This window comes from Stereum hirsutum (assembly GCF_000264905.1).
Source record: "Stereum hirsutum FP-91666 SS1 unplaced genomic scaffold STEHIscaffold_2, whole genome shotgun sequence".
Taxonomy (NCBI): Eukaryota; Fungi; Basidiomycota; class Agaricomycetes; order Russulales; family Stereaceae; genus Stereum; species Stereum hirsutum.
Window position 1 is genome coordinate 2,058,229 of NW_006763132.1, and position 25,078 is coordinate 2,083,306.

The following is a 25,078-nucleotide window of genomic DNA, read 5'->3' on the forward strand; positions in this document are numbered from 1 at the left end:
CGAACATGTCAAATCTTGGGCTCAAACATTACACTGTCTTTCTAGGAGCGCCGCCTGCATCCTCTGCTTCCTCGAAACTGAAATATAACTGGCGTGTCGTGTCGCCTGAGGCGACTGACGATCTTTCCCCGGTGGGCTCGCCGAGTCGTTCGCAGCAACACGTCTTCTATCCTCCTGCGACTCTAGCAGAGGCTAGCCGGCGAATCTCTGTTCTGTACGAGAACATCATCTTCAAGGATACTTCTGTAGGCGATCTTGACTCTGTAGGAGATGACCGAGACGATGAATATCATAGTTCAATCACCCGTCCAAGAGATGGTACGAAGACTTCGACCCTTCTTCACGCATACCCTCTGATTACTGCAAGTAGACCAGACGACCATGATCACCTGGGCTCCGACACCGAGCGGGACCGGGATGCGCACTGAACCGTCCATGTACTTTCGTGCAGAGCCATCGCGCGTACAGACCACAACGGTCGGCGAAACGCAAGAAACACAGTCCTACGAATACTCAGACGCTTCCTCCATCGCCCGCTTCCCCGATTTTCAGTTTAATCTCCATATCCTCGCACCGCTCTCCGAATTCTCATCGTCTAAGCAGCGTGGTAAAGGGTCAAAGAAGATATCTACGCTCCTTGCGACTCTAGAGGTCGAGGGTCCGGATAGGCTGACTCTTCGGAAAGGAGTCGATTCAGGGAAAGAAATCTACGTGTTCAAGATGGTGCTGGGCGATGAGAACGGGTCTGTGTGTAAGTTGACGGCTTGGAGAGAGGTAGCGGAGATATGGGGAGGTGTTGGTCAGGAGACGGGGATAAAGCGCGGAGACATCGTCTACCTCGAAAGTGCGTCCGTTGCTCTCAGAAAACTCTATCGCCATACTAACACTCAAAGTTGTTCCGCCGAACAGACGTGCTAGTCGCATGGGAGGATGAGACCCCCCTTGTCCTCACGGCATCGCCCTACCTTAAGTCTAGGGCTGAAATATGCTATCGAACAATGCCGAGGGCTTCTTTCCCAGATGATGCGCGCTTGAGACCTGATTTACGACTTGGTTATAGCGACGCCACCGTACGGAGAGTTGCCTCGGTCGTTCACTGGTTCGAAGTCCTCGCCGGATTAGTGGCAGGATAGTAAAGACCAGTATCCTTGGCAATAACCCATATTGTGAGGCATGTCCACATCAACGACGCTATAACGTTTGTTAGCAGCCAGAGGCCCTCGCCAGAGTCCTACGGTGTGCCACAACACTGGTGCCTTTTCTTTTCTACCATAAACCTGCTCGGTGCCGCTGACGACTATCACTTAGTTTGTATCCGTGATCAACAGATGTTGCCCACCTCGGCGCTTCGAACCACCATCCACCTCAATGCCTTCTTGACTCGATGACCTCTGACTCAGGGACTGAGCTTGACCTGCGTGTCTGTCGTATGTAACCGACCCCCCCTTGAATGCCACTCCAAACCTGCCTCTGTGTCTTTGTCTCGCCGATGTTCAACAGCATATATGAACCTCCCAATTCCAGGCTCTAATTTCTCATCTAGTCAGCACTGTATAAACTCCGCTGCTCTTTACTTGGTCTACCCATCCCCCACCATGCTTGCCTCCTCGCCCCAACATTTTGCATGCGCTACCAGAGTGGTTCATGTCAGTCGGAGACGGGGTGGACTACGGGGTTCGGTCAAGGGCCACATATGTGCAGTTCCCTTTACGCGGTTCCGTAATTCAACTTGACTTGATTCACAGGCCACTCCGCGTACACTTCGGCAGACTCGTATAGCGGTACGGCAACTTCTCCTTCAGCCGCTATAGCTCATAGTGTATACGCAAATGCTTCGGCAGGCTGTAATCTCAGAAATGTATGCTACAACATCTTCATACGGAGCCGCAGGAGCTCTTTGTTTGGTCTTACTATCAATAGGTCTGTGTTTTCACTTCACTGAACATCTGCATCCCAGTTACCGCAAACACTTTTCACATACATTATGTCCACTCCAACGGCGACAACCACAACCCCCATCCAACTTCCGCAAACACACTCCACGCTCGTCGTCACCTCCACCTCCTCCCCTCTCACTGTCGAGCAACGCGCTCTTCCTACCGTCACCCCCGGTAGCGCCCTAGTACGCATTATCTGCTCCGGTGTCGTCTCCTACATCGGCGAAGTCTTCTCCGGTAAACGCAAGTACCCCTTCCCCACACCCTTCGTCCCGGGAACCAGCGCTATCGGCCGTGTCACCACCGTCGGACCTGATGCAACGTCGCTCAAGCCGGGTCAACTTGTCTACGTCGATTGTTTCATTCGAGGACGCGATGACCCGGACGCTAGGATAATGATGGGGATGTATGAAGGCTATTCGGAAGAGACGAGGAAGTTGATGAGGGGAGAGTGGAGAGACGGGACGTTTGCTGAGTATGCGAAGGTGCCGCTAGAGAACTGTTTCGTGTTGGATGAGGCGAGGTTGACGGGCGGTGTGGGAGAGGGAGGATTGGGGTATGAGGTTGAGAAGTTGGTGTATTTGTCGACGTTGTTGGTGCCTTATGGAGGGTTGAGGGACGTCGGACTGCAGGCTGGCGAGACGGTTGTTGTGGCTCCGGCGACGGGGGCGTTTGGAGGCGCGGCGGTGCAGGTGGCATTAGCTATGGGCGCGAAGGTGATCGCGATGGGTAGAAACAAGCAGAAGCTGAGGAAGATCAAGGCCGTCAGCGAGAGGGTGGAGGTGGTCCCTATCACGGGGGATATGGAGAAGGACACAGAGGCACTGAAGCAATTCGGGCCTGTAGATGTCTTCTTTGATATCTCTCCTCCAGAGGCAGCGACGTCGACGCACTTGAATAGTGGTATACATGCGCTCAGGCATGGAGGGAGGGCGAGTCTTATGGGAGGGCTAGGAAGGGAGACGGCATTACCGTTTTTCTGGATTGTGTTCCAGGATCTGCAACTGAAGGGGAAGTGGATGTATGAGAGGAAGGACATTGAGTCGCTGATTAAGATGGTGCGGGCGGGCGTGATGAAGCTGGATATGGTGGATATTGTGGGTAAGTTTCGGTTGGCGGAGTGGGAGAAGGCGTTCGAGGTGGCGAAGGAAAATGCGGATATGGGACAGATGGTGCTCATTACACCTTGAGCAATGATCGCCTACTTTTATCTATGGACATAGTACTGTAAACCTCCACTCACGCATAACTACACCCCCATTCAGCTTGACTTATGATGATCTCTCGACGAGAAATGTAGTTCCAATCTCCTTCTCTTCTCCTAAATTTTACCACCTAATGAATATCTCTGGGACTATATTCAAATAAGCCACCTCTCCTGTACTTTCGGCAGTAAATATCATACTCCAAAGTGTGGCCCATGATGTGGCACTTGATGAACAACTCCCGCGTGCGCCCCACGTGGTATGATGCACGACAGTTACTGTTACTGTAACCCTTGACCGATTACTTATTACCCTCGCACGACGCTTTGAACGTCAACCATGGCCTCGTCGCCATTACTCTCGACGACGCCGGCCCACTCACATCCACTTTCCAACGACGACCTACCCTCAGGTTCGCGCACGCGTCGTTCTCGCAATGGTTCATCGCAACGGCTCGATGCCCTGAGTCCCTCTACACCTCGTTCTCCAAGCTACCACACCCTCAGAGCAGACTTAGAAGAACGTGCAGAACGGGGGACACGTCACGGAAGAGCGAACTGGGATGGGAGTGTAAGAGGACAAGGGAGCAATGGGAAGGGAGGTCGGAACTTACCTTCGCAGTGGGAGCGGGAAAGCAAGCCGCGTCCTGCGCCTTTGTTTGTGGTGGGCTCTTCCAAAGACTTGGGACCTTCTATAGACTTGGAAGTGGAACAAGTCGAGGCTGAGAATGCCGACTTCTCTGCGGAAATAACTGGTCGTATCGTATCTACTCGCTGGCAAGAGTACTCAGACGAAGCTATTCAATCCGCCATCTCTGGGTTCAGTGTCTCCGACTCTCCGGCCTCTGTATCATCACATCCATATCACTCTGTCATTCGCATTCTTTCCTCTGCATATCATAACTTGGCGAAGGCACGTAGGCAGCTAGAGGAAAACCGGAACTTGCTGCTGGAGAAGGAGGCCGAACGGAAGGCGCGTGCGGAGGTGCTTTTGAAGGAGTTACAGCCTTCGGAGCAGGAGATAGCGAGGCGGGTCCTCCAATCTCTATTCACGGACGATGACGAGGGTGGTCACAGGATACAGAGGAAACAAAGCCATATGGTGAGTGCAATATGTAAATACCACAGACGCGCGAGAGGTTGACAAAAGTGTGGCGTGCAGTCTCTCTCTGAGACGCTTTCCGAGGCTATAGCAGACGAAGTCCCATTGTCACGCTCGGTACCAGACGAGCCTCATACGCCTGTTATGGCTGAGCGTATCACTGTCACTCCCCCGACCGCCACCACGGAAGAGATGCCAACGGACGAGGACGCCAGTGACGCTCGTTCCATCGCTGCTTCTAGTCTAACAGCACCGAGTATCGACACTCAGGCCAGTACGAGATCAGACCGCTCGTCAGTGAGTGACTGGATGGGTACTTGGTGGGGCAAGGGCAAATCCAAGGGTCGACCACTTTCCATTCCACCTGCGGCTCCCAATGGCAAGGAGGAATCTACACCGGTTTCCGAACCCGACGCTCCATCTACGTCTCTGACCACGCCACGTCATTCGCGGAAGAACAAGAGCGTTTTCGGTACGCTTGGTTTCTCGATCCTCAACCCTGGGGTGCCTAGCACAAGTAGACGAAAACGAAACGCGTCCATGTCTGACGCATCAGTCATCGGTGCTCCTCCACCATCCGATGCTACAGAATCCATACGCGCACCACCGTCGGCTCTTTCACCTGTCGCTGGCACATTCAGTCTTCCTACAGCCGCTGCTCCTAGTCTTACCACTGAACTCCAACGCTCAGGCGCCAATACACCAACACCTTCGTTTTCGTCCCCGTTTTATACTCCAGGAGAGAAACCACCGCAAGGATCCGCACTGCGTGCTATAGTCAACGCCACACGGATCATGACCTCCGACGCTAATAGCGTTCTCGCCGATGGCGGTCAGGATACCAGCCCTTTTATCGCTGGGCTCGCATTTGCACTTGTTCAGCATGCACGAGAGATCAAGCTGGAAATCCGGAACCCACCTAAGGAGAAGAAACAGAAAAAGATGGAGACTCCGGATCCTGGAAAGCCGAAAGCTACACTCACTACAACCAACGGCGTCAGCGTGACTACCAATCTCCAGCGCGCTCTCAGCGGTGAGGTCGAGAAGGTACAGAAGAGTTCCAGATCTGGCAAAGGTCGCATGCCGTCCTTTGCGACTCAGGGATTCGCAGCTGCAGCTGCCGCCGCCTCTGCCGCCTCATCGCCGTTATTTGGATCGTTCATGCCACAACAATCGAAGCGACCGATAATCTCAACCGATACTGCTAAGCCTTCCACGTCCATGGCCTCAGCGGATGCGTCGAACCAAAACGCTCAAACGGGCCCGCAGTCAGCACCTCCGGGAGCTCCATCTGTTCCTCTGGAATCCATTATCCCCGTCAACGCTAAACCTCCGACAGAGTACCTCTCCCGCACATACACTTCTCTCATTGCACGCGACTTCAAACCTTCCATCCCTCTTCCCAATGCCGCATCTCGGCTCACCGTCTATCACGATGACAAAGAGCCCCTTACAGATCGCTTCGGATTCATGTACGACGTCTCGACGTACGACCTCCTACTCTTGGTCCGGGCGAAAGAATGCAAAAGTACGGCGCCAGCTTGTTTGACCGGGGTGAAGATCGCAGATAGGAAGGAAGACAACGAGTGGTCTGATGACGAGGACGGGGACCCGAGGGACGAAATCGAGGTGGTGAAAGAGGCTTGCGAGTGCGACGGAGAGTTGTTGGACGATTCGAAAAGCCTCAGCGAACGTAGCAGGCCCTCTGTGAGGAGCATGGCCGTCGACGCTGAATCGCCCGCACAGTCGCAGAGCTCACGAGCCGTCTCGCCGTCTTCGACACGTACGGGGGCGTCTAATAGGAAGCGGAGGTCGATCGGTGGCGCGCCACAACAACCACAACATCCTCCCCAATCCTCTAATGTACATCGGTCGAAAACTTCGATTTTGGCCGTCGATGTGGATACGCCGAGACACGTGTGTGCGAATGTGGTGAGGAAGTATTTGCGCGAGCTTACGGAGATACACGATCAGCGACAGACGATACAACGGAAGGAATGGGACGCGTTCGTTAAGCAGAGGAGAAAGGCTAAGGCCACGGGCGGTACGAAACCGTCCAACACGTCTACCATCGCCGGCGGTGCAGCAGCCATCCTAGGCCTCGGAACGACCCTCACAGAAGACGAACTCTCACACAGCGAAGGACTCATCGGTTTCGCTCAGCTTGGACTGTCGAGCAATCGCGACGAGAGACGCGAGCTCGACAGGCTCGTCAAGTCGGGGATCCCGTTGGTTTATAGATCGAAGTTGTGGTTTGAGTGTAGTGGAGCGTTGGAGATGAGGGAGCCAGGCTTATTTAGGGATTTATTGGAGGAGGTGGACGGGGACGATGGGAGTGTGGTAAGGGAAATTGAGAAGGATGTGGGGAGGACGATGCCGCTAAATATGTTCTTTGGAGGGGATGGTGTGGGAGTGGATAAGCTGAGGAGGGTGTTGATTGCGTATAGCCGGTCGGTCCACTTTACGCACTCGAACCTGTCGCCATTTATCAAGTGTACTGATGAGTGACTTTCACAGACGCAACCCCGCCGTAGGTTATTGCCAAGGCATGAACCTCGTCGCTTCGACCCTTCTTCTCGTCCACGCGGACGAAGAGGAAGCCTTCTGGGTCCTCGCAGCCATCATAGAGCGTATCCTCCCAGAAGACTTCTTCTCACCCTCCCTGCTCCCTTCACGCGCATGTCCGCTCGTCCTGCTCGATTACGTCAGGGAGTACACACCGAAACTCTTCCACCATCTGAACGACCTCGGGATTGACCTTCCCGCGATCTGTTTCTCCTGGTTCTTGTCATTGTTTACTGATTGTCTACCTGTCGAGGTACGCCTTCCCCTTTCTTCTTTGCATGAGTGTAAGGAGGGCATTGATTGGTATTGGTTTGTTGTGGCTTAGACTTTGTTCAGGGTCTGGGACGTCTTCCTCGTCGATGGCCTAGACGTCCTCTTCCGCATCGCGCTCAGCATTCTCAGGAGCAACGAGCAAGAGCTATTGAAATGCGAGTCCATCCCTGCTGCTTATGTCGCTCTGGAATCACTGCCTACGCGGATGTGGCAGCCGGATAAACTCCTCCAGGTGCGTTCATGCTCTTAATTTTTTCACATTCAGAGATGATGCTAACTGGCTGGTTGATTGGGTGTGTTTGTACAGCTTGAAGCTGATCTCCGATCATCCCTCGTCCATGCCGATATCGTGAAGAAGAGGACGCAGCGCGTGGCGGAGTTGCAGGAGGTCATAACTTGACTACCCTAATTCTCCTTTGGGTGTGTTGGGCAGGGGTGAAGAGTGTTATATGTCGCTTTGTGATTGCTTTTTGTGTTCGGGCTCGGGTTTACTTTTCGTTCTTTCTTGTTCTTGTTCTGGTACTGGTCCTGGGTTTCAGTTTCTTTTCTGGGAGAATAAACACTCTATAGTATTGGGTTTACTTACTAGTAATATTATTGCGGACACGTATATACATACATGCATAGCCGCCTTTGTTCAAGCATTACTTACTATTCACGAATCATGGACTCTGGATGCGTTACATAGACTGACAGTCGGAGTGGGGTGGTGTGTACTATCAGTACTGGTGTGGTCTGTTTATTACATTACATGGCGTATTGAACGGATAGAGCATTTGGACATTCAAAGGGTTAGATATTGGTACCAGGTTCTGGATGTCGAGTGCGATAGATCACTCCAAACATAGATCTTCGACTCAACCTCCACTCATCATTTCAGTCTTCGTCAAGAACAGCTCGACTCCTCCCGCTTCCCTCCGAAGCCAAAGTCCGTCAGATCAGACAAGCACTCGATACTCAATACTCAATCATCATCCTCGATCATATTATAATCCTCGTCCTCATCAACGTCTCCGAGATGATACTCATTCCCCGGGTTAGACGTATCGGATCCTGCCGGGCCCTCGTCGCTGCCCTCGAAGATAGTACTACTACCAGCTGAGGCTGATTGTTGTCCCCACTTCACCGCCAGGAGCATCTGCTGCGTTTTGGCGTTGATAGTGCGATATTGGCGTTTCCAAGCACGCACGTCCATGTCACCGATATTAGAGTTAGCCATCGAGCTCGGGCTCTGGTTCAAGTTCTGCACGCCCTTAAGCCTCGTACCCATGAACTCAACATTCCTGCCTAACCGACCACCACTTATAGATCCTTTGAGTACACGATCATGATTCGCGGCGGTACTGTTCCTTTCTGAACCGAGGAAAGTAAGACGAGCGACGTGGTCTGAGCCGAATGAGAGATGCTGAGAGCCATTGTGAAAGGTGGATGTGCCTCGCCAGGTGAAGGTGAGTGTGAATGTGGAGGTGGCCGTGGACGTGCTAGAGTTGGAGGTATTCGCAAGGTAAGGAGGACATGAGCCTATGGAACGCATTATTCCGGAGGTGGACCCGAAGGTGAACGAGATCCAGATGTGGTGGCTTGGACCGAGGGAACTGCAGATTTGGAGGGAAAGGGGTGGGAGGTCGTCTGAGAGGTTGGTGTTGGTGGAGAGAAAGGGAGAGACAATGTCGTATTGACCGTGGACGTCGTGGGGAGTAGATTGTGTTGGTAGAAGGGTCACGTTAGAGTGGCTCACCGTCCTTACCTCGTCGTGAGAGGTGGCACCTACGTTTCCTGCTCCCGGTCTCTGCGAAGACGGGACAGAGCCAGTAGTGAAGGTCTTCACGGTGGCCTGATTTCTCCTCTTTGGGGGAGCGGAAACACTCGTACGAGCCTCATCATTCGCATCGTCCCGTGTCACCAACTTCCTCTTCGCCACCACCTTCCTCTGCCCCTTACCCTTCCCATTGCCTTCCGCCTCCTTCCTCTCCGCCTCCGCGTCCAAGGCCCTTTCATTCAGCTCCACATACCCCTTCAGTATCTCCCTCTTCAACCTCTCAATGCTCTCCGGAACCCTCAAGCCCCCTTCCTCTCCGAACGCAGCCAACAACTCCTTCTTCGCCGCTGCCTTCGTCTTCAACGCCTTCCTCCCATAATGCATCAACTGTGCACAATAGAATCCCTGAGACTTGTCCTTATGCGATGGTGGTTGGATTTTCGCGACTGTCCCTGAGCTGGACAGGATGGGACGGAGAGGCTCGGTGTAGGTTAGGAGAAAGTAGAGGTAGGAGGGGTCAGCGCGGGAGTAGCGCAATGTAGGGTCGGATGGGAGAGAGATGTAGAAGTCTTCGTCGGAGGGGCCGGAGCAGCTGAAGCCTTCTCTGGTTATTGGTGGGGCGTAGCGATGGTTGTATTGGGAGCCCATGTTGTGGTGGTTGTGGTTGAGAACAAAGACACTGGGGGAGCGCTGCCTTCGTCAGCAGCAACCTTGCTTGGAGGGGGGCGGGGCTTCTTCACATTTCGGCACTGCACACTCCTTATTACTATCCACACGTGTCATTTATTCTAGCAAATATCATAGATTTTCTCTTCTAGTTCAAGCAGCGTAGCAATCCGTACGAAGAAGAGGCCAGCAGCGAGCAATGCACAGCGAAGGAGACGACGACTGGGATCCGCGGCGACCAATACACGGGAAAAGGTGCACGGGCCATAGTCAACAACCTGCACCAAGCTATGTATAATAATGTGAACATGTGGACACGCCATGGATTAGGCATGACAAGGGTATGGTAACATGTACAGCACCAAACCTGCGAGTTCCTGCTAGGAACGACCGTTGCACCAAGGCGAAAGGAAAAGCCGTTCTAAATGACATCGAACCATGGAAAACCTGGTGACTCCAGCCACATCTCAAAGTCGAAACCATCGGCCGGCATCTAAACTAGGCGTGTGCTTTTGCCGGATAACGAATCGGTGTCCTTGCTGCTTTGTAGGCCTTGAGGGCATGACGGGCTTGAATTTTGACTGAACAACTCTTGACGACATCAGCGATGCCCGCGTTCGAGCCAGCGACACTGCAAGGAAGAATCAGCGTGAAGAAAAGGCGGCTCGCGACATACGACTCGAGTAGCCGGTCCGGACACGGAAATCTCCTCTAGTGAGTCTCTCGCACGGCCTCTTGAGATGAGTGTGCTGGTGCAATGGAAGGTGTAGATGAAGTGAGTAACGCAGTGACACCTTTCCACGACTGTTGTGTATGCATTCACATACCTGTTGAGCACAGGGCCAAATGATTTGCTGAATCAATGACCTCTGTCTTGTCAGGGAGTTTGACGAAGAGCTATTTCTGCAACCTAAACAAGCACTGATTTTGGGTGAAGATGCAGGGAAGAGGTGATGAACACGATTCATGATGGCGATTCTGGATGCGGAGATGCTGTAATACAGCGCTTGAGAGGAAGGACAGCAAATCTGAGAGCCCTTCGTGTTGTTTATCTTCACCAGGGTCATGTACTGTGCAGGGCTCGCGTGACACTATATCACTATATGATCTCAAAATAACTAGGATGACTAGAAGGAGAGGGATGGTACAGTGCTTACATGAGCAGCACGCCTACGAGTGCCATGTGCAGGCGGCACGAAACTTCACGGAGACACCACAAGAGGAAAGTAATCCAGCGGTGTCAAGGATGTCTTGGATCATTATGCGTGTTTTCTGGGGTTGACAGACAGATTTAAAACATCAAGCAAGAGCACCGGTAGGGAACGCTGGTAGGCGTTTCGATGAGAGCGTACAGCGTCCTCGGTACCAGTGAACGGTCCTCGAGCATGCCAGAGTGCAGGAAGGACGGCACACGCAAAACATAGTATGGGCTCAATTGCGGGGATCGTTCCGAAGGCCTCTGTGAGTACACAAGCTTGACACCAGCAGACGTTGGCAAATGCAGAACTGGACAACAGATGGAGAACCGAGGGAGAATCAGGACGACTCGGAGTGGCGCCAAAGTGGCACGCAGTGAGGATACGTAAGCTGTTTGTACTTGTTGAAACGGTTGCCCGACGTCATAATTACGGCGGTGCGAAGGACCTTGTAAGCAAGGTAATACACGATCGGAGACTCAGACAATGACAAGCGCTGGCGCCAGTTTCTTGGGTCCGACGCCACTGTGGCCATTGCCTGGTCGTGATCTCGATAATTGTGGTCTTTGCTGGTAATTATTTGGTGAACATCAGTGTTTGGCTCCGGAATAAGAAGAGGAGAGCACCATAGGCATATACTTCTCGTAGGAAAAAGAGAGATTACAAGCCACCCAACAAGTGAAGTAGAAGATCGTACCAACCGCGGACATACAGACCGACCTTGAACCGCCACCCTCGTGTTAGTATGATGGACAGTGGTAGAGCAATCGATTGGAGATGTAAATCCGAGTCCGAATTAGAGGGACATTCAGATGGCTTCGTCGGTTCTCGAAGGTGATATGATGAAGACGAAGGAGTGACGGTAGTCGGGCCACTGGTCTGACCGTCCAGGCGCGACGTTGAACTTTCGCATCAGCTATGAAAGTTTGACTGTTACAAAATCAATATCAATAGTGACTCCGTGAAATCGTCCGGGGACGGAGGAAGGGACTATGCTCGACGCGACCTACTTTCTTTCTCGGTTTTTTCACTCCTTATACTCTACCCATTTTCCTACTCTGTGATGTGAATGAAGGATGTAGGCAGTTATGTTTAAGGAATCTCTCAGGCTGTTGAATCCTGTTTGACCGTCACTGATGTTGAACGGGTATGGAAACGGAGGAACGTACCGGCCATGAGGGCAAGAAACAAGCAAGAAATCAATTTCGAGACGCGACGCGTCGCGCGTCAAAGTCACCTGATCATGTCACACACGTGTTCCTCTTTCCGGTCGAGACTAGAAAAATCGACAATTCTTTCTTCTCTTCAACTTTCACCACTACGGGGCATCTCAAGAGCATTTTGTAAAGTATCCGTCGTAAACATCACACCCACTCAACAGTGCCCGTAATGTATGCGGCTCCTAAGCATCTACTAAGTACTCTAGATTTATTCTGAAGACCCGGACGCACCCCATCATCATGTCTCTCGAAGCTGCGATACTGCCTCACCTTCTTCTCCACGAAAACCCACCATACCCGGAACGGGCGCCTCACAGAGCCTGGACTCTTGAAAATGAATTCATCGATGGTTCAGTGTTTGTAGAGCGGCCTCCATGCTCCTACATACGCATACACTACAGATGAACCTCTTTTCATCCGCCCCTGTACATCCGGCGTAAGTGGGCGAATTTCGCCGAGTCCTGACCGTCGTTCACACCGAGGTCATCTACCCAAAGTCCGTCTTCTGCCCTACGCAAGCTCGTCACCATTGAGCGCTCGTTTCCCTGCATACATAAACTCGTCTTCTGCCTGGTTCTCTTGGAGTGCGGCGTTTTTTCTTCTCCTCATCTACTCAGTATCTGAATCTTAGCCCCAGCGAGCTCGTTTCAGAATGCACATGCTTTCTAAGGCATCTACCATCCTCGGGGCTACTCTCTTGGCTGCCAGTCTCGCTCTCGCGTCGCCGACCACTGCATCGTCTCCTACACCTGTATACCCTGTGCTTGCTGATGTCGAGAGTGCGAAGTACACTTACAACATCAACACGACGCTTCCCAGTCTCGAACTCCGTTTAAGACAACGTACTTGTTCGGGGTATGACATAGCAGCTTTTAGAACGGCTCAGGCTATGCAGGGTTTCTATTACAATGCGACTGGGCATTATGATGGAGGGGAGGCGTGGACTGATGTCGTATGTCTTCTTTAGTTTTGTTCTGTCACCTTGCCTTTAGGATGGATGCTGATAGTGGAATGTGTAATAGAACGCGGTGGAGGATCTGTTGAATCTCATGCTCTACGATGATAGTACCGAGTTTGACGGCATACCAGAGGCGATCTTCACATACTGGGACTCGTATTTTAGGAGTGCTGGGGAGTACGAGGATGTCCAGGTTCGTGGATCATGATTCGTTTCAGGAGGCTCATATCCAACTGACACTGAATAACTTGATCGTCGCAGTGGGCTACACTCGCATCGTTCAAGCAGTGCGACTACTTGGCAGCTAACGGTCGCGATACCTCAGAATGCTTGGTACGCTTCTCAGACTTTTTCGGGGTGCTGTTTGGATTCTTCATTGATTTTAGTCGTCCGATCTAGACCCGGGCCTTGACATACTACAACTTCGCGGTTTATAACTCCGCGTGGGACGCTGTATGTGGTGGAGGTGGTGAGCATCCTTTCGTTCCAATGTTTTCTACCTTTCTTTTCTCACTTAAGGGCGTAGTGTGGTCCTCCAGTGAAAAGACCTACAAAAATAGTAAGGATTTGCCGTATCTGAACAACGTTCAGACTTACGGTGACGTGAACCAATAGCGATCACGACCGAACTGTTCCTCTATACGAGTGCGAGCGGGTATGCGCGTACGGGTCAACCTGGTCTGCTCAGTAATGCGAAGTTGGTGAGTTTTCTTGTACATCCACTGTTAAGAAGCAGAGTCTAGCTTCTTATCTTGCTCTATAGGCTTGGAGCTGGTGTATGTTGCTCGCAATGTTCTTACTGGGTGTTCCTCTGACGAATTGAGATTCCAGTGAACTCAACTGATCTGAGAAACCCTCAAGGCTTGTACGTTGTCTCCGTCCAATCAGCTACAATCACTATCAATCACTCGTTACTTCAGGTACAACGACGGGCTCGATACTTCTACGTGCACCAACAACGGCGAAGTCAGCCTTTTCCTTCCAAAGCTCACTATCCCTCACTGAATCCCCGATCTTCGCATTTGCAGACTGTATGGACTTACAATCAGGTCAGATACACTCCTGTTCGACGCTTGACGACAACCCAGCTCAAACATTGCACTCCCTTGCAGATGGTCATTGCTGCAGGCCTCGCTTCGCTCTATGATGCCACAGGTGACGAGAGTTACTTGACCGTAGCCCAAGTGTCTATCGATGCAGCTATCCGCAGCTTGGAGAATCATGGTATTCTCAAAGAGTCATGCGATTCTACGAGGGGAGATACGACGTGTACCAGTGACGAGGTTAGCTCTCGGATTCCGCCCTGATCTCTGGGATTCGCACACGGGTGAGGGAGTATTGATCTAGATATGCATGGTCCGGCACATTGCAGCAAATGTTCAAGGTACTCAAGATTTCATCCACGAACAGACATGTAGACTGTGTTTGATTGAATCTCTCGCATCACCCCATACCTGTTTATTAGGGCATCTTCATGAAACACCTCCAGTACTTCCTAGACATGGTCAACGACCCCACCATCACAGAGAAATATGTCCCATTCATCCAATCCCAAGGTTCCGCCGTCGTGCGCTACGCAACTGGTTCGTATTTCTCTAAAACTTATATTGTGGCGAGTGTGCCATGTACACGAACACTGCGTGGGCTCACCTTCAATTGTTCTGCACGCAGGGCCTGGGTATAGAGTCGGGTCGGTCTGGTATGGTCTTGAAGTGAACGTTTGGGGGTCGCGGTTCACGCCACAAGCTCAGACGAGTGGGCTTGCGGCTCTGAATGCTGCTGCTAAGGCGGGTCTTTTTTTGTGTCGTTTCTATCCACTCAGGGTATAAGAACTAACTTTGACTTCGCGCAGTTTGCTGGCGGCGCATGCTGAATGGTCTTCGTCCAAGGCGTCAAAGCGGCTCTCAAACCGACAGACAAACGACAGACGGCCCTCTTCTTTTCTTGCGAGGGGTCCAAATATTAGATCCAAAGTATTTTAGGGGGATATTTCCCTTATCTATCGGTTGAATTATAATGGTAAGTTCGGTATGCGCAGGATGTTGGGCCAGGGACTGTCTAGGATGGAAAAAGCCACTGCAGTCGTCAGAGCTACGTATTCGTCCACCGAATTTGCCCCGGCCGACACCGTCGGCCGAACAGTCGTCCATCTCTTTCCTTTTCTTCTGCATCTTTTTCCTCTTCTCTCGCACCGCGTTTCCTGCCCGTCTGTTGTTACGCCTCTCGCGGGTTGTTGTTGTCCTTGCTGTTCATTGTAAGCCCGGCCGCCTACACTTCTGGCTAGTCTCCGACACGCGTAAACTGCGATGAGTTGATGAGGCTGGACTGTTTGAAACCCCACGATCCCATCAATTAGAGCTGTGCGGTCTTTTACTTATCGGACGAAATGACAACCTTACAACAATTCAGCTTATGTTATAGCTCTCACTGATGACCGGTTCACCCGCCGCACTTATTTACGGTTGCGAACTGTATACTGTGTAGACGACTTGCTCCATACGAGGACTACCTTTCCTCCAACGGATCTCTCATACTTGTGGGCTCTTCTCTTGCAGCTTGTGCTTCTCAGGCCCCGTCCCAAAGTTAGAGTCGTCTGGCCCAAGGTTTGTTCATATATCATTACGGATCTGATCAGGACCCATGGAGACGAAGATCAGTTGACCGACCTCCATAGCTCTTTTGAGTGTATTTTCAGGTATATTCATGCTTCGAGGTACGCTCAGGTCACCTAACAAAGTAAATTCCGTGCGCCCAACGGGCAAACTATCCGTCGATCCACGCGATGCTGTTCACCTGCCCTTGAAACGTTCCTGTAGTCACCTTAGCGGCACGAGCGCCTCTGATGTGAAGCCTCATGTACGATGCTTCGTATGCTATTCTCGATCTCAGTGACAGTTCCGTCATTCACTATAAAAATCGGCGCGTACCGGAATCGCACTTGCTCCAGCCTTCTTTGCTCTTTCGTTCCCCCGTCTCTCTGCCATCTACTTCACTATGCTGTCTGTCGCTTCTCTTGGTGCTCTCATCGCTTTGGTCTCCCCTGCTGTCGCACTTGCGGCACCGAGGGACACCGCACTCGCGTACCCAACTCCGGCGACCATTGAAGGTGCCAAGTATATCCTGGACATCAATTCGACGTTGACCCACAAGCGTGGATTGGAACAACGGGCGTGTGCGGACTATGATACCGCGGCTGTAGGGACCGGGAACGCGCTGCAGAGCTTGTACTACAACTCGGGAGGTGTGTGTCCTGTGTCGTGGTCTTGATGGTTGATGCCCAATGCTCAACGGGAGTTTGGGTTTGATATGAAGGTTACTATAACGGAGGCTCTGCATGGACCGACGTCGTGAGTTTTCGATATATTACTTGCCCAATTCGAACTAAGGTTAACATTGTTTTGGGCGTTGGTGATAGAATGGTGTCGAGGATCTGATGAACCAAATGTTGTACGATCGTAGCACAACCTGGGATGCGGTTCCCGAGGCTGTCATCACTCACTACGATGCGATGTTCACTGATAGCCCGAGTTACGACGACCTGGGAGTTAGTCCTCTCCTTCAATTCGTTCTAAAGACGAGACTGATCATGACATCATGACTTACATAGTGGGCAACACTCGCGTCCTGGAAGCAATGCGATTATGTGAGCGCTCATGGCGGTGACACCTCGGAGTGCACGGTACGTTCTCTACTGGCTTTGGCACTTCCGTTCGGACGTTGTGGGCTAATGAAGAGGTCGTGTAGAATCGCGCATTGAAGTACTACAACCTTGTAGTTGGGGCTTGGGATTCGACTTGTGGCGGTGGAGGTACGCGATTCCCCTCAAGCTTAGAAACGGTCCGAGCTGAAAGTCGTGATTAGTGTGGTGGAACGGCAACAAGGACTATAAGAACGGTGTGTCTTCATAGTCAATTAGTAGTTAAAGAACGATTGCTTACAGCTATTCCACGGTAGCCATTACGAACGAACTCTTCTTGTACACTAGTGCAATCGGTTACATCAGGACTGGGCAGTCGGCTTTGTTGAGTAACGCACAACTCGTACGTCACCTGCGCTCTGCTTGTTCCCATTTCCTCCTACATTTCAAACTAATATTCTGCTCCTTCTCAGACTTGGTCGTGGTGTTAGTTCATTCATCTATGCAACTTTTCTCGAACAGTGCTCACATACGCCTTGCACGTTTCATAGTGAACTCAACGAACATGCGTAACTCGGAGGGCTTGTAAGTTTATACTCATCATTCTTTCGATTAGAGGCTGATGTAGTTACTCCCATCAGGTACAACGACGGCCTCACTACTTCCACCTGCTCCAACAACGGCCAGACCACATGGACGTACAACCAGGTCAGTCCTTACACGCTTACACGCAATGCAGGAGAGCTTGTACTGATTAATCCATGCATGACTCCTACAGATCGTTGTCGCGTCTGGCCTTTCTGCTCTCTACGCAGCCACCGGCGACAGCAGCCTGCTTGATGTTGCCCAGGTCTCCATCGACGCCACCATTGCCCACATGGAGAGCAACAACATCCTCAAGGAATCGTGCGATGATGCCTCAGGTGCCACCGAGTGCGATGCTGACCAGGTTGGAAACACAGTCTCCTTCCCCGTGCCTTCATATCAATACTCAAGCCCTTTGTGTAGCAAATCTTCAAGGGCATTTTCATGAAGCACCTCCAATACTTCCTCGACACTGCTAACAACGCGGCCATCACGAGCAAGTATGCCGGTTTCATCAACGCACAAGCTTCTGGTATCGTGCACTACGCCACTGGTGCCGGCTACACGGTAAGTCTTGCTAGGGATCACAAGTTTTCCTCATTAATGACTCCATTTGCTTTTTCAGGTCGGCAGTGTGTGGTACGCCTCCAACGCTGGTGAGAGAACTACTTATTACATCCGGTAATTATTTCCTATCATAAAATTAACACTTTCCGGGTGTACAGGTGGCTCTGAGTTCACTCCCAAATCTCAGTCGAGTGGAATGGCTGGGCTTGTTTCTGCCGCGAAGGTGAGTGTCCCTCAGGCTTTGCTGCATACATGCGCGCTGACACTTCTTCCCCAATTTAGTACGCTAACTGCTAATTAACGAACAAACACATTCTTTTCGTCTACATTCATTGGACATATGCTTGGGGTTCTGACCTTTATGTCAATCAAACCATACTCCACTCATTGTCATAGTCAATTATTATATTTATTGGACCATCGTACATCTCACCCAACAGACGAACGATTCCCAGACGCCCGAAACCCCTACAGAGATCTCTGTGGGAATCGTGATGATAGCTGCACAACGTAAGTATGGGTCGAGGAGGCCTACATTATGAATGCGACATCGTCAGATTCTCTTCATCGGGCAGCGGAGACCGTAACCCAGCGAACGAATCCTTGACGGATCTTCCGTCGTCCTGATAGATGCGGCTGCAGATGCAGTCATGAACTAGGTTCAATCAATGCATCCATGCGTTACACAGGGCGTGGGGTCTATTGAATGTTTCGGGAGGAAGGCACACACGTACCACTGGCAGTCGACTTCCCACTGCGACTTCAGCGTTATGTAGAGTTGGGGGTAGGATTCAGAGCCACGCATAAGCAGAAAGCATCAAGCAATGCGTCAACCAGATACTTGTTTTTCTTATATACGGTGGAATTCCATGACACGACCCTGTTTCAACACCTGAAGAGAGCAACTGACGCTCAGTGGAACATTCGATGACGGAAAGAGTGGATGCACGACGGGTCTGTTGAGTACATTGGAATCAGGCTATGTTTGTGTATGGCTACAGAAAAGGGTGGAAGGGAATGACAGGAAGAAAGGTCGGAAGGAAAGAAAGTACCAGAGACGTGATACACGATGCTACGAGAAAGCGAAAATGATGACTTTATACATGCGATGAATGCAGCGCTACACGAGGTGGGTAAAAACACAGAAAAACAGCAACGGCAACATAGGAAATGAATTGCAAGGTCAGACCTCCTGCGAACCATCGTCCTCCTCACTATCGCCCTGCGAGTACCTTTCTTCTCCATCATCTTCATCGTTCTCTTCATCGCCTTCCAACTCGCCTTCCTCTTGCTCTTCAAGTTCGACCTCCGCCACACAACCAATTAAGTCCCTCACCCTCAGATCTGCCTCCCTCAACTCCAGGAATTTGTCCAGTTTCCGTCTCAGCTCTGCCTTGGTTCCCTTCACTAAGTATTCGACATCGTGGAGCATTAGTCCAATGTGTTCGAAAGCATCTCCGCGGTCATCACTGGAGGTCAAGTTCGATGCACGGATGACGGCGGTGTGTTGGATGAGGTTACGTTTCAGAGCTGCGACAGAAATGTCTGAGCAGGCGGTAGGAGAGCTGATGAGGGGTGACGGCGGGTCAATGAGATACATATTCGGAAGGTCTGTAGATGTGAAACCCGACGATCGGTAAGCAGACCGCGACCGTCAATGCACACGCCTTAGACTTACCGTCCAGATACGCTCTACAGCTTTCAGGTACGCTTAAGCTGAAGTCGATCGCAACTTCGCTGGTCACGTCGAATCGATCGGAAATAAAGGCAGCGAGCCTGCGCAAACCGACCATCGTTACTCCAGTGTCCTCAAGACAAAGGACCCGTAGCTTATCCATGAGCGTTAAAGCCGGGATCGAATCGTTAGTTATCTTTGGGTTGCCGATGATAACGAGGGTAGTGAGAGTTTGGCGAAGGGCCACAAGGTGAAAGATGCTGTGGCACATACTGAGTTAGTTATATGACAGAAGAGGGACGGAGAGTGAAGATGACGTACGCCTCGTCACTGATCCCAGTAAATGACAAGAAAAGCCTCGAAAGAGCAGGCAGACTGTGAACACAGACTAGATCGTAGTCGTCCAGAGGTGCGTTGTCAAGATACAGCTCGTGTAGTGATGCAAATCCGGCAGGAACGCGGAGAACTATATATATAACGCTGTAAGACCGGTCGTCGAGATGACGCTAAGAATATAAGTACGTTGCAGGAGATCACGTCGACCGATGTTCAATCCATTTTCATCGGCGAGCGACTGGCTCAGATCGAGTTTCTGGACGTCCAAGTCGGAAAAAAGAGACAAGGTTTGCTTGTCGAAGTGACCTGGATAGAAATGATCAGTAGACGATCTAAGTCGGGGGCGATTGAAGCAGGAGTGATATACCATCTATTCCGAGGGCATCAGCCACAGTTTGGACGGTCTGATTTCCGAGTCGATCCATTTTCGCATTCAGCGTGTAGCCCGGAATCAAAGCCTCAATCTGCGAAACAAGCTGCCCAGGAAGCTCTTCGTACGTCTGATGGTGGGACCGAGATCCAGCGTCGCGGACGCCTGCCAGGTCGTCAGCGAGGACCAAGAAGTGGAAAACCAGAAGCAGAGCACTAGCGAGAGAGCAGGAGAGTATATGGTACGCATATATGCACCTTTTGGAAGCATTTCCCGTGTTTCGTCGTCGTCCTCATGATTTCCCATAGTTACATCAGCTTCCAGATCGGGGGTGTCCTCTTCATCCTCGGGCCAAAGGTTCAAAACAGACGAGGAGCCGTCGTGCCCCATCTGCCCTAGATGGTGGACTGTGAACTTATCCGCCTTGGTGACCTCAAACGAGCTTTGGTTGACGCTCAAGTTGGAGGACCGTGCGCATCTGGAGGAGGCTCGAAGGTCGCTAAAAACGGCGGAGGAGTCTACGTGGTCGAAGGAATCGGAAAGTCTACGTCTCTTGATGCTCTGGAGCTCCGAATCGTCGAGAAAGTCCGAAAAACCGTGCAGAAGAGCAGCATTACGCTTCACAGGAACAGCTGCCGCCGGGGATGCTTCCGTCGAGTATATGCGTTTGTTTCCGGCCTTGTCGCTGTGAAAGGTGAGGTGCTGACGGTGGGGATGGCTGGAAGAAGAGTCCTGAGATTCCTGAGACGATAGGAGTTCTTCGCAAAAGGTCGACCGAGGGTGTTTAGAAGGCCAGCCAACGAATGTAGTACTACCTTTTTGTGCCGGGTAGATCAACCTGGCAAGAAAAGACAGGAGATACTGATCTCGAGAACGAGGAGGATCCGAGAGTACTGAGGCAACATGTGTTAGGTACGCATCGCCGTCGAGAGTCGGAGAGTAGCACGGATTATTCAGATCGAGCACAGGATAGTCGTACTTCATGGCAGCAGACGAAAAGAATGGACAGCTTGAGAATGAGCGGATTGCAGGCCTTTTAGATGACAGCTTTGAAGGAGGAGCTCAAGGGAGCATCAGGGTACGATGAATCGTGGGCAGTGCAAAGTTATTTGAGCTTGCGGCAATTCCCGAAACGCCGCCCTGACGAGAACCGGCGATCGGCGCTCACGCGCACGAGTCGACTTCCCAACGACTTCGTCTTCGTCGTCAAACGTAGGCAAAAATTTACATATGATTCTATAGTTGCTGTTGAAAGACTCATACTTGTCCGTCATTCTTGATAGCTTGACTGCGATCTGACGGCCCCAGTCTGTCGTGAAGATGGAAAATATCGATAAATTTCCAGAGTAAGAAATTGCAACCTCATCCGGAGCTCAAGAGCCATTACTTACTGACTGGGATAAAAAAGGGTCAAACTCTATTGGGATGCAGCAGCGCGATCAAGACTCGACGCCTACGATTGTACGACTCTGGAACAACATCCAGACCTTCTGAGGACTTCTCGCCACAAGATGCGCGCTGAGATCGCCTCCCTTCGCGGCCTCGCAGCGTCATTCGAGTCTCGCTTGAATGACCTTTCGCCCATCCATATGATAGAGTAGCATGGCCTAGGGCCACATTCCTCCAGCGGCGGCACACGTACGTTGCGTTGATCCAGCGAAGACGCTTCCCAAGGCCTTTTCTATTCTCAAATAGCTATGTACAGACCTGGCGGCTGCGTCGCAGCGAAGCGGGCAGCCGCAGCGGTGTGACGCCGTGGGAACTTAAGTAAGCGTCGCGCGCTTGTCACGTTCGGTGAACGCGCGTCGCGCTCTTGCTCTTGTTCTTGTTGAGACGCGTCCGCATCGTCCACGATGAGTCCCCCAACAACCCGCGAAGAGCTCCTTGAGGCTTATATGGCCTTTATGGCTGTTCAGCTTACTTTATTACCTCCTAAATCCTCCCAAGAGCTACTCCAACAACTTCAGAGAGACTGTGCTGCCATCCACACTATCATGACCACTCGCTATCTTAATCCTCGTATTCCCGTTCCCAAAGCTGGTCAGCTTCACCTTGCATGGGAATATGCCAAGGATCCAGCCCATCATCACCGCTTTGTCAACATGCTGCGTGTCTCCCCACGCGTTTTTGATACAATCCTTGACCTCATCGAAGGCCATGCCGCATTCCAAAATAACTCGAACTGTCCTCAAGCACCAGTACGTGATCAACTCGCTATCACCTTCTATCGGATGGGGCGGTATGGGAATGGTTCATCAATTACCGATGTGGCGCGGATGTCCGGGTATTCAGAGGGAGCTGTTGAGCTGTTCACGGATAGGTGTCTCGATGCGCTCATGTCTCTGCATGACATATTGTACGGCCTCTGACGGATGATGAGAAGGAGGTGGAGAAGAGATACATTGAGGAGAAGTTAGGTTTTGAGGGTTCAAGTTGGAGAGAGGGCTGGATCATGTACGATGGGACAATCATTGTGCTGTACGCTCGGCCAGGGCTCGACGGGGCATCATATTATACACGAAAGTGTAATTATGGCCTGAACTGCCAGGTTTTTCTCTTCTCAGTTTTGATTCACCTTCTATGACAATGCTAATAGTTTTGTATCACAGATCGGGAATTGCCCATCCAATTTACGGATTGGCGATTATTCCTGTGGCAACACTGGTGCCACTCACGACTCCACTGCCTTCGATGAGACTTGTGCAGGTGCAGACCCTGACTGGTTATTCAGTGGACGGGAATTCGCTTGGGGCGACTCAGCATACACCGTCAATGCACGCACCATCCCTGTTCACAAACGCCCTGCCGCCTTTGACCCATCCAATGCCCTTTTCGACAAGTTTGTCTCTCGTCTCTGTGTTCGTTCAGAGCACTGCATGGGTGCACTCAAAGGTCGATGGCAATCTCTCCGTGGTCTTCGTATTCCAATCAGAACGAAGGCAGACCACCTCCGTGCATGCAACTGGGTCTCCTGCTGCATTCTCATGCACAATGCTGTCCTGGATATTGATGGATGGGTCGCAGGTGTGGAGTTCTTGCCAGCACATGGTCGTGCTCAGGAGGCGGAGGACCGGGGAGAGAGAGATGATCCATTGGATGTAGATCTTGGCGATGACAGCGAGGCTAGGCGTCGGGAGCTTGTAGCTGAGATAGTAGCGGCTCGTGAGATGGGTTTAGTGTAGAAATAGATCTTCTCATACTTTCATTCATGCAAAGATGTTTCCAACAAGATTTGTCAATATGACGGGTATACAAAACAAATGGTACGGTACTACATTCCTTCAGCCGGTAGTGCAGGTGAAGTAGCACGAGCAAGATCACGATCCATCTCTCCTTCATCCCAATCTGGAGAGACCGCCCTCTGAGTACGAGCAGGGGTATGTGCAGCTGAGGAACGGGATGTGGACGTAGCACGCTCGGGATGAAGAAGAGACATCACCTCATCCTCCAGAATTGCAATCTGCGAGTCAATCTCCCGATTGATTCCCTTCTTCTCCTCCCGAAACTCTGCCATCTCCAAAAGACCTGAATCGAACTCACGAATTGCACGGTCAAGGCGTGCATTTCTGTCTGCCCGTAAACTCTGGATATGGTCGCGGAGATCCTTGATGGAACCTCGGCGAGCATCAGCCTGAAAGTTCACAAGGCTGCGACTAAGCGAGAAGAGTCACATAAAATCAGTACAGAAGACCGGTGAGAGTATAGAGGAAAAAATAGAAAGAGAGGGGAAGAAAGAAACTGACTCAAGGGTCTCCTTTAGGACGTCGGCAATCCCGTTGGACCGAGGTATTGTCTTGAAGTTGGCCTTGACAGCATCAATCCTCTCTCGGGTGAGATGAGCAGGTGTGGCAGGAGGTGGAATATTCTCAGGAGTTACCGGAGCACCTGTGTGAGGTGGTGCAAGTTGTTGAGCGGGTACGTTGGTGATGTCGGCCATCTGTACATCAGCAGCAGGTTGAGCTAAGCGAAGAGCGGGGTCGATGAGATGGTCAGGGACAGGGTGAGGGAGGGGAGGAGCAGCAGCAGGTTGATGTCCATCGGGAGCTTGGTAAAATGTTGTTTGACGTCCGTTCCGGCCAACACCACGAGTGACAGCGGGGGGTGTTCCCGTTGCGTTCGTGAACAGGAGCCTATGCATGTCAGGGAAGAATGCACACTCCTTGGTTAATTTAGCTGTTAAGTGTGCAATCAGAAGTGATATATGCATAGAATAAGCAGGTAAACATACTCCACAGGTCTGTGTACTTCTCCGGGGTGTCATGATCAGGGCCATGAGCAGGGACATAGAACTCCATCAAGACCTCTGTGCCCTGCTCATGACCTTCTAGTCCTCCACCAGTTTCCTTAATACCCTTCGACTTCTCTCTATAAACCTTTGCCAAGCTTCACACAACAAAATGAGGGAGAGAGGATAGCGCAAGGTGAGCATGGCGTACCTCTCGCACTTCGTCTTGACCTGCTGTCCAGCTCGGACAAGATCGGTACAGTTGGGCCACAAAGCTTTAGCCATACGTTGACAGACAGTGATTTTAGTCTCTCCAGATGATTTCTGGAGGAACAATCATGTAAGATAGAGTACAAAATGCTAGGACCGAACAGTACACACCTCACCCGGTCGGAGACCATAGATGACCTTTGCATTCTCTCGCTTCTCCAGTTCCCGAATAAGCCGCCAACAGTGATCATTCGGCTTCTTGGCTGTACCCCAGTCCGCGTTCGACATGGGAAGAAGAAGAAGAGAAAGATGTGCAACAACACCAGGAATAGCGTAGAGGATCTCGTCGTTTGGCTCGCAGGACACGACGCGACACACGGCGGGGGAACCACTATTTAGAGCACGCTAAAGGCATTTCTATTGCGAAATCTATATTTTATACATAGAGGGAAAAATGCAGTCATCTAAATACCATATTTAGCGTAGTTTGATGTGTAATCTATAGTTTTGCTTTGGATTTTGCTTCAGAGCTTCCCATGTCGGAGGCTGATGAAGGAATATCATCAGCAAGACTGCATTTGCCTAAATCTAAC

General features: G+C 51.3%; 8 protein-coding genes across 8 annotated transcripts; 6 read left to right on the forward strand and 2 right to left on the reverse strand.

The window, feature by feature from the left end:
* Positions 1-5: 5 nt before the first annotated feature.
* On the forward strand, positions 6-1,133 carry STEHIDRAFT_128155 (uncharacterized protein; the record flags this gene model as incomplete). Its single annotated transcript, XM_007299918.1, has 3 exons — positions 6-318; positions 371-844; positions 910-1,133. The coding sequence occupies 3 exons, from the start codon at positions 6-8 to the stop codon at positions 1,131-1,133; spliced, it is 1,011 nt and encodes a 336-aa protein (XP_007299980.1).
* An 851-nt stretch (positions 1,134-1,984) lies between these two features.
* STEHIDRAFT_91210 (alcohol dehydrogenase) lies at positions 1,985-3,127 on the forward strand (the record flags this gene model as incomplete). Its single annotated transcript, XM_007299919.1, has 1 exon — positions 1,985-3,127. One exon carries the CDS (start codon positions 1,985-1,987, stop codon positions 3,125-3,127), a length of 1,143 nt encoding a protein of 380 aa, XP_007299981.1.
* A 347-nt stretch (positions 3,128-3,474) lies between these two features.
* On the forward strand, positions 3,475-8,501 carry STEHIDRAFT_144582 (TBC-domain-containing protein). Its single transcript, XM_007299920.1, has 5 exons — positions 3,475-4,243; positions 4,304-6,693; positions 6,761-7,061; positions 7,134-7,313; positions 7,389-8,501. Exons 1-5 carry the CDS (start codon positions 3,482-3,484, stop codon positions 7,479-7,481), a joined length of 3,726 nt encoding a protein of 1,241 aa, XP_007299982.1. The 5' UTR covers positions 3,475-3,481; the 3' UTR covers positions 7,482-8,501.
* A 4,073-nt stretch (positions 8,502-12,574) lies between these two features.
* On the forward strand, positions 12,575-14,709 carry STEHIDRAFT_165572 (Six-hairpin glycosidase; the record flags this gene model as incomplete). Its single annotated transcript, XM_007299921.1, has 14 exons — positions 12,575-12,874; positions 12,945-13,073; positions 13,142-13,213; positions 13,280-13,349; positions 13,407-13,439; positions 13,496-13,581; positions 13,644-13,656; positions 13,712-13,745; positions 13,801-13,846; positions 13,909-13,929; positions 13,993-14,163; positions 14,253-14,264; positions 14,346-14,463; positions 14,552-14,709. The coding sequence occupies 14 exons, from the start codon at positions 12,575-12,577 to the stop codon at positions 14,707-14,709; spliced, it is 1,263 nt and encodes a 420-aa protein (XP_007299983.1).
* Positions 14,710-15,874: 1,165 nt separating this feature from the next.
* STEHIDRAFT_128158 (Six-hairpin glycosidase) lies at positions 15,875-17,966 on the forward strand (the record flags this gene model as incomplete). The annotated part of the gene is made up of 14 exons (XM_007299922.1): positions 15,875-16,121; positions 16,193-16,227; positions 16,296-16,424; positions 16,488-16,559; positions 16,625-16,688; positions 16,742-16,774; positions 16,835-16,924; positions 17,069-17,102; positions 17,159-17,225; positions 17,296-17,466; positions 17,526-17,669; positions 17,728-17,758; positions 17,828-17,892; positions 17,952-17,966. The coding sequence occupies 14 exons, from the start codon at positions 15,875-15,877 to the stop codon at positions 17,964-17,966; spliced, it is 1,197 nt and encodes a 398-aa protein (XP_007299984.1).
* Positions 17,967-18,852: 886 nt separating this feature from the next.
* STEHIDRAFT_48393 (uncharacterized protein) lies at positions 18,853-19,799 on the reverse strand (the record flags this gene model as incomplete). Its single annotated transcript, XM_007299188.1, has 4 exons — positions 18,853-19,076; positions 19,161-19,280; positions 19,348-19,604; positions 19,666-19,799. Coding segments are annotated over 4 exons (735 nt in total), but the record flags the coding sequence as incomplete, so codon positions are not given.
* Positions 19,800-22,281: 2,482 nt separating this feature from the next.
* On the forward strand, positions 22,282-23,415 carry STEHIDRAFT_144584 (uncharacterized protein; the record flags this gene model as incomplete). Its single annotated transcript, XM_007299923.1, has 4 exons — positions 22,282-22,406; positions 22,448-22,598; positions 22,660-23,148; positions 23,281-23,415. The coding sequence occupies 4 exons, from the start codon at positions 22,282-22,284 to the stop codon at positions 23,413-23,415; spliced, it is 900 nt and encodes a 299-aa protein (XP_007299985.1).
* An 804-nt stretch (positions 23,416-24,219) lies between these two features.
* On the reverse strand, positions 24,220-24,773 carry STEHIDRAFT_48836 (uncharacterized protein; the record flags this gene model as incomplete). Its single annotated transcript, XM_007299230.1, has 3 exons — positions 24,220-24,433; positions 24,487-24,599; positions 24,648-24,773. The coding sequence occupies 3 exons, from the start codon at positions 24,771-24,773 to the stop codon at positions 24,220-24,222; spliced, it is 453 nt and encodes a 150-aa protein (XP_007299292.1).
* Between the last annotated feature and the right edge of the window lie 305 nt (positions 24,774-25,078).

What these genes read in the sequence shown, in the direction of transcription:
- STEHIDRAFT_144582 (XM_007299920.1), top strand. Translation starts at nt 3,482, where the DNA reads ATGGCCTCGTCGCCATTACTCTCGACGACGCCGGCCCACTCACATCCA. An exon ending in AGAGGAAACAAAGCCATATG is followed by an intron (nt 4,244 to 4,303) that starts GTGAGTGCAATA and finishes TGTGGCGTGCAG; the next exon opens with TCTCTCTCTGAGACGCTTTC. An exon ending in GTGTTGATTGCGTATAGCCG is followed by an intron (nt 6,694 to 6,760) that starts GTCGGTCCACTT and finishes TGACTTTCACAG; the next exon opens with ACGCAACCCCGCCGTAGGTT.